This window comes from Hetaerina americana, unplaced genomic scaffold (assembly GCF_022747635.1).
Source record: "Hetaerina americana unplaced genomic scaffold, ioHetAmer1.1.p SCAF_1, whole genome shotgun sequence".
NCBI classification, from domain to species: Eukaryota; Metazoa; Arthropoda; class Insecta; order Odonata; family Calopterygidae; genus Hetaerina; species Hetaerina americana.
The window spans coordinates 111,276,605-111,284,757 of record NW_027286069.1 but is presented as its reverse complement, the minus strand read 5'-3'; the positions used below and the strand labels follow the sequence as shown (position 1 = coordinate 111,284,757).

Sequence of the window (8,153 nt, the reverse complement as noted above, 5' to 3'; positions counted from 1 at the left end):
TGTCCAAATTTCCAATGCAATGTACCGCACTTTTTGAAATGCTTACTATGTGTGCTAGCTCGCAAACTTTCAGTTGGCGATCATCCAGTATCACTCTGTTGATTTTCTCCACCGTTTCTGGAGTCGTCACCTCATTTGGTTGATGAATACGATGCTTATCTTGATAGCTCGTACGGCTTTGTTTTAACTCTGCTACCCAATATTTTACTGGTGTAAATGAAGGAGTAGACTCACTCCAAGAAGAATCCAGTTCAGCTTTTATATTGGTTGGGCTGAGGCCTTTCAGAAAAAAGTATTGTATCACATAACGATGACCAATTTTCTCCATTTTCACTGAACATGTTCAATATTGATGAATGCCAAACAAATACTGCACAACGTAGTGTCTTCAAACTTGAAACATATTCTTTATAAATTGCATGATTTCTAATAGTGATATTTTTCAAACAACTACCACCATCTCTAGGTCAGGCTGGGTACTTCTCTATTGCTTATGTATTGCATTGTACCACCTTATCCTACCCATAACCACTCCTTCCTCCCTATATGCCTGCTCCTAGATTATCAATCACCAAATGATTGGCCTTCTTCTTCCACCTCACTCCTCTCCTGAATTCAATTTCTGACATCATTGAGCAGCTTTCCTTATCCTTAAACATCTTTACCACCCAAGCCCTATCTTAGCTCTCCAATGTATACAATTATAACCTTCTATTTCACCAATTGTTATTAATTATTCTTGATATTTGTAATTTTATCTCTTGTTCTTTTTGGTTATATGTGCCTCTATAAATCTGCGATACTTTTGCATGAGGCCAAATTTTCTAAATAACAAACTCCACTCACCCAATTCACTCTCATCCTGTCATCTAACACTGCATTCCAATGCCCCATAATTTTATCAAGCATGTTTTTCCTGGTATATTCTCCATCATTTTGTCTAATTGATAGTACATATACATTTATACTTATTCCTCTTTATGGGATGGTGCACCTGGATAATTGCTAAATTGGCTAGGTCTGCTTTTATATCTCATCTGTCATTCATCTATTCCACACTCATCACCCTTCCTTCCAGTTAGTAGTACTATGGCTAATTCACATAAATAAAATATATATTCCTTGTTATACTATTACTGTGTAACTCTTACTTAACCTCCGCTGCCCAGCACAATACTCCACCCTATGGGCTATGTCCTTGACTACGAGTACTCATGCTCACATAGGTTTCATCATAAGTTAGGGTTTCCCATTTTTATGATTATGAGGTTAAAATAAGTCATTTCATTTCAATATTTTTTAATCAGGAAAAATCACCTTTCCACAGAGGAATTAATATGAAGAAAAGAAAAATGTTTTTATTAATGAATTTATTTGACCAAATTCTCCTGCTCCCGCAAAACATACCAGGCATGTGCTATGTTTTTAACTTAGAGGAGAATAATTCAACGTAATGCACAATTGCCACATTTGTTGCATGTACATTAATAAATACAATGTTACAATCGAGGACTTTTCTTAATTGGAAATAATCACCATGCTGCAATATTTATATCATTCAAGTTAAGTCAACTTTAAAGCAATACACTTATTTTTATGAATCACACTTCACGAGAGACAATCCTGCCAGATGCAAGGTGTACTTCCTAATGGTCGATAACGCAACATACACTAGTTCAATGATGCAGATCTCTTTGCACTATATTCTATTTCTTCAGTCCTCCATATAAACGGGGGACAAAAGGTTCTTCTACAAAAATAGTTTCCTCCAGATTAGCACTTGGTATTACTATTGCCCTGTTAGCTGCACCTTGCCGAACATTAAGTGGTATGGAGTTCAGAGCCTCATCCATTTTCCCTTTTCTTCGTAAAGCAGCTTTATTCAGCTCCTGGAGAAAAAATACCATTTATTAAGGGCTTAAACAGAATGAGGATGAACTTTGCAAAATGTGTATGTAGGGCAGATTAAGAATCTTTTAGAGACCCAAAAAAGGTTTAACATGCTCTATAAAGGAGACTCCAACAATCACCTTGACAGCTTGTTTTCATAATGAGAAAAGTCACCGCAGAAAACAATGCCATATGCTGGGAAAGAATGAACTTTGGCAAAGCAGAGAAACATTAAGCATACCAGAGAAACCATTTATGTGAGCCTCCTGATGATGAAAAGGCCAGACATCACTTCACTAAGATGATGTGTCTGCACTGTGTAACAACTTAAGGTCAACAAGTGTGCATATCACTAACTAAAGAATGAAAAGACTTAGGAAGAGTAGTAAAATTTTCTGCAGCCATTCTGGCTGATTTACATGATGCTTATTTTAGTACTGAAGTGAATACTTCATTAAGGATACTTAAAATTTTATTATTGAAAAGACAATAATAAACTGTGAAAGAGTTCAATTCTATTTCCAGCACTGAAAACAGAAATACATGCAATAATTATTTTCTGTATAATTCTTGCTCTGAACATCTAATCACAGGTGAGCAGCTGTGTTTCAAGAGATCACCGATTGCTGCACAGGAAATCAACATTTTTTCAATCAACATTGTCATATTTACACATGAGCAAAGAGTAAGTAGAATGGTGAGTAGGATAGTGTAAGGGGTTCACTCAAAACTTAGCACCAAGTTAGCATCTAATATATTGAACATACTGATTTCAGTAACTGAAGTAAATATCATACAAAATGATCTTTAGACATATCAGATGCCCATATTTAAGAGACTGGTTTGTAATTAGTCATGAAGTACAATATAAATAATAAAAGGGCCAAGAACTGACCCTTTATGAACACTACATTCAGCATGAGGGTGTTAGGAAAAGTTCTCAGCCTCATCCATATATAGCATAACCACTTTAATGATTTTTTTCTCTCATGCTGGCACAACTTGGTATCAATGCCATGTGAAATTATAAGTCATTCCATCCAGCAGTTTGCTGTCGGCAGTCATTTGAATCAGTTGCAGTGCAAGAGTTGTTAGAATTGAAAAAAATTTAAAATGGTGCAGTGATCAAATTATTCATAAAAGAAGGTTTAATGCCAACCAAAATTCATTCGAAGATAGTGAATGTGCATGGGGACTTTTCCCTCAACTCTGGGGATGGCACCTCCAGAGACTGACAGATGGACTACATGAACTATCAGCTGGATGTGTAGGTTTTCAATAACTCCTCAGAAAATTCAAGAGATGGCACATATCGTATCGAAAAAGGTTTGCTTTTAGTTGACCCCAACTCGCTTTAGACTGCTGTTAGAGTTTTAGCTCTATCCAACACATGGTATCATTTGCATAATCTATTGAAGCAATAACTTTTTTATTTAGAAAATGGAAAAAAAATTGTTTTGTTCTGGGATTAAATACTTTTCTTTAAAAGGCTTAATGCCAAAAGAGATGAAAGCAGAGTTGAACAAAGTTCATCTCATCCAACAGTACATCTGCTCCTGTGTTTGCCATTGTTTGCAATTGGGTAAGCAAGTTTAAATTTGGCCATACATCAACAAATAATTAACATCGTTCCGGACATCTAGTGGAAGTGACTGCGGAATAATTGACAAAATTTACCATATGGTTTTGAGTGATTGATGAATTAAAGTTAACAAAATCTCTGAGGTCACAGGCATATCACAAATTATGTACAGTGTTCCCAATTTTGCATTAAATGTTGGTTTTGAATGAAATCATGTCAAGATGGGTACAGCATTTGCTCTCAGCAGAGAATAAACAATCATGCGGTCCGCTGGTTTGGCCCTATTCCAAAGCAATTCTGACAGATTACTGCATCAGTACTGAACAAAACATGGATACACTACTACACCCCAGAGACAAAGAAGCAGTCAAAAGAGTCAGTTTCTAAAGGCAATCTAGCTCCAAAGAGGAAGACTGTGAAATTGGCCAACAAGGTGATGCTACGTTTTTTTGGGATACACGCGCAATCAACTGCATCGATTACATGCAAAAAGGACATCTTCATTTGACAATGAAAAAAATTCTCTCCCAATCAAGACAATGCACACGTCAGTTTCCATGGAGTAAATTATGGAATTAAAGTTTGCATTATTACAATATTCAACAGATGTGACCCCCAATGGTATTATTTTATTTCTAAACTTGAAAAATGTCTCGGTGGGAAATGATCAATGTTGAACGAGGAGGTCATTGCCAACACAGATGCCCATTCTGTGGACCTTCTAAAATCCTACTTTTGGGAAACTAAAAAAGTTTGATAAATGCTGTAAAATGATTGGAGAATAAGTTGAAAAATATAAAAACTCCCCAAAATAATTTACTATTTCTATTTTTTCATCAAGATATATTGAATGACCAGCATGATCACATTGATGAATACTTAATGATAAGTGTACATACTTTGCCAAAGCTTGAAGATTTAGGCAATCTTAAATGAATGTTCAATTAACTCATTTGAAGTTGAGAAAATAATTAATTTGAAGCCATCTCATTCTTACTGAGGTCTCCTTTTGCAGCATCATTGGCTAGTTTGTTCCCAGGACCACACACAGAACCAGAAATGCAAACTTCACTCCTGGCTTCAGCGCATATTTTTCTACTGGATAGTTTTTCAATATCGAGCAATGAAAAACAAATTCACAGTGGTCACTCAATAATCAGTTAATATCAGCACCCTAGATAAGAAACCAGTTAAAGGGACAGCAAAGAGAACAAAGAAGTGGATCCCAGTGAGAGTAATGTATAGTGAGATGAGCCAGGGGAATTAAAGGGAAAGAATACAGATGAGAAATGATGACAACAATCATAATATAGAAGGATATAAAACAAGGTATTCATTGTGCATCTGACTGTCCACTTGCACTTGGTTCTAGACCCTGTCAATGCGAAAAATAGTAATTTTCCAATGGTTGCAGACATGATAACAAATTAAGTTCTTAAACAACTATAAAATTGGTGGGAGTGTAACAATTAGAAACATTTCGTAGAAATGCAGAAATCACTAATAATTGATGTTTTAAGCCTTGTAAATATTAATGAGAAATGAACAAGTACAGCAGTATTCCAAGACTGGGAATAGTGTAGAAGGATTTAAGCAGTTATTGATGAATGCATGGGTAGTTTACCCACAGTCTTGACTGATTATGACTAGAAATGAGTAGAACATTTTAATAACCAGTTCCACCTTATAAACATTAATTTTTAATAACCAGTCTTAACACCTTATAAAAAGGGAACAGGGCACAGGATGTTCTCCTGGGCAGGACTACTGCCCACTCCGATTCTGAGATGTTTACCTAGTATGCTAATATACAAGAAGCCTTTTACTTGTCCACCAAAAGACCACTATTTTTAATAAATTATGCTTGATAAGTTGCATTATAATCAAGCCTGGAATGAGGCCAACCACCAGTTTCATTTAATGAACATGCTTAGGGCTGAGTAAGCCACAGAGCAGTCGGGATTCTCCAAGTTTTAACTTGTTTAGCATATACATAGACATTGATATGAAATAGCCTTAAGTAATGTGCAGAATGTGGGTATGTATTTAGATTAATACCTCGGTGTGGAGTTAGTTTCAAACACGCATAAATTGTTTTACGAGTTTCTTCTATCCAAATCAGTCAACACATTGCCTACATTGTTTTAATTTGTAGGGCAACCGGCCGTGATGCGGCCAATTACTTCAAGAACTAACCAACAGTAAGGGAGGTAGGGGCATTTCCAGAGGAAGGACCCTCTTCTCAGAGTAGTCAGATGTTGCCAGTCTCTCTTCACGTCCCACTCCTTTTATATAATTATCCTCTTCGTCTTTTGGTATAAGTCTATAGTCGGTTTTGTATGATGTCTTTAATATTTTGGTAACGTCTGGCAATGTTTTGCCCCGAAAAGTCTTTTCAACCCACACACAGGCTTTGCGACTAGGCTGAAAGAAACAAAATTACAGCATTAAGGCTCTGCAAGCTCTATTAAACAAAAATAATTTTCGGTGTCACAGACCATGGAAACAGTTCATTCATAACCTAATTACTTAATAATCACTCTACCGCAGTAATTACCTCATTCTCCATTCCTTCCACTTTAATAATTCTCATATAGCTCGGCTCCGGGTATCTTTCAAACATACTCCTTACAACTATTCTTCCTACTCCAAAGTTCTTTAAATTACCAACAATTTCCCATAGGCTCTTCCCTCGAAAGGAAGTTGTCCTTCCAATATACTTAATTGGCATTTTGTTAAAAGATAAAGTTCTATCTCATTCACGATACCTACTGAATTATTCTGTGCAAGGGAAAACGATTGGTGGAGCGAGCCAATATATTTTTGTCAAGCGCTAACACTCACTGCACCAATTTCGAGAGTCAGCACGAATCACGAAAGAGCCTCCCTACACACATGCATAGTGTATGAATGACAGATATTATAAGCGGTTCCTAGTCTTAATCTTCACGCATCGGGCATATTCTGTTAACGTAGGCACTACCATGCGCCAAGTCGTAGTCAGTGATAGCGAAGATGCGCACAGACACTCTCTCTTGGCAGGTATACCACTTGCGAATGAACCACTCAAAATGAACGACTCACAACGGGCCCTTCGAGCGGTTCATATGTGAGTGGAAAATTTAATGGAATCATAAACACTTCGAGTACTACATGTAATGTGGGCTTATACAGTGCTGAGTACGGTGAAATTCACCACCTCTTGAAAACCTCCGAATATTCCAAAGTTATTCTCTGGTTTTGTCCCTAATTCTAGCCAAAGAGTTAATGAGTTCGTTAATACCGGTCTACGATTGGTCTTAGGATGGAAGTCAGAAGACGTATTCATTCTCCGATATGGGAATGATGATTGAAGACTAGGCAGAAGATAGTATTATTTTATTCTTCGAGACTAGAGGATTAAGATCAGTCATGATCAAGCCAATTAGCGTCAATACCTTATCATAATTAATTGCGACTGAATTTGCCGTATTTAGAATTAACACTATTTTTAATACCCCTATTGCGAGACTTCAGACTGAGAGATCACCAGAGAACATTTTATAACTAGTTTTTTCGAATATTAAATTCTCAACTCGAAGGTCGATTTAGTAGGTGGCGGTAGAGCTCACACAGTAACTAAGCCTGACGGCGAGTGAAATTAACTCTTCAGGGCAGGGGGGCCCTTCTGTGTGGAGCTGAGTGTACCCGGGAATCGAACCCGGGCCCTCCGGACCAATTTGTATGTTTCTGAATTCATATTTCAACATGCCATATAATATGGCGCTTACTAAATGTATTCTGTTGAATATTCTGGCCAGTATATAATCCCAGAAAGAAAAAGCTCATCGCGGAAATGTATTGCTTAAATTGGTAACTACCTACGTATTATGCTTGCATTGTAAGTTTTGGATATCCTAACGAGACTTCGTAAATTAGAATATCAACAATCACTCACAAAAATCACAGTCAGTATTGAATGGAAATCATTTTCACTCTACATTTTAAGTGAGGTGGATCATTTCATTGATTGTCATTTTCAATATCCTTGGAACGGGCTGACCTAAGTTATTTAGGGGGTGGATGACATCTAATTTTCCCTGGACAAGTTCATGTGGTACATATTTATACACACGGTGTCATTATTCATTCTCCTCTAGCGCGTCTTGTCTTTTACTTATTTTATTTTTCAACTTAAGTGGTAACTCGGCCTTTCTAAGAGGTAAGGTGAAAAGTTCTCGGCTTGGCAATTAAAGGCTGCTCTTTTCCGTTAAAAATTGTTCAAATTTTCTAAATAATCTCCCTTTACTTCAACACACTGATCCAGCGTTTCTCCAAAATCAGTATTTCTTCCCGGAAGTGACAGCGTGGAAGGCTGTGAAAATATCCATCTATGGCCCTTCATTGGACGAAAAGCGCTTCCAAGAAACAACTTTCTTTAATTCAGGGAACAGAGGATGCTAAATCAGGAGAATAGGGGGTATGACCAGGCAAATTGTACCCCAAATCATGTATTTTTCCAATCGCCAACACACCTTTGTGAGCAAATGCCACAGGTTGTCCTGGTGAAAGATAATTTTTTTCTTCTTCAAGCCAGGACTCTTCTCGTGAATTTTGGCATACAGCTGATCAAGAAGGTTGTAGTAATATTTTCCTGTAATTGCTCTGCTTTTTCAAAGTAATCAATTGATCAGATCCTTTT

General features: G+C 36.9%; 1 protein-coding gene across 1 annotated transcript; it reads right to left on the bottom strand.

Annotated features, from left to right (window-relative positions):
• Window positions 1–1,353: 1,353 nt before the first annotated feature.
• Window positions 1,354–6,490, bottom strand: mRpS34 (mitochondrial ribosomal protein S34). Its single transcript, XM_071584077.1, has 3 exons — window positions 6,030–6,490; window positions 5,669–5,896; window positions 1,354–1,889 (listed from the first exon to the last, which is right to left on the bottom strand). Exons 1-3 carry the CDS (start codon window positions 6,201–6,203, stop codon window positions 1,707–1,709), a joined length of 585 nt encoding a protein of 194 aa, XP_071440178.1. The 5' UTR covers window positions 6,204–6,490; the 3' UTR covers window positions 1,354–1,706.
• Between the last annotated feature and the right edge of the window lie 1,663 nt (window positions 6,491–8,153).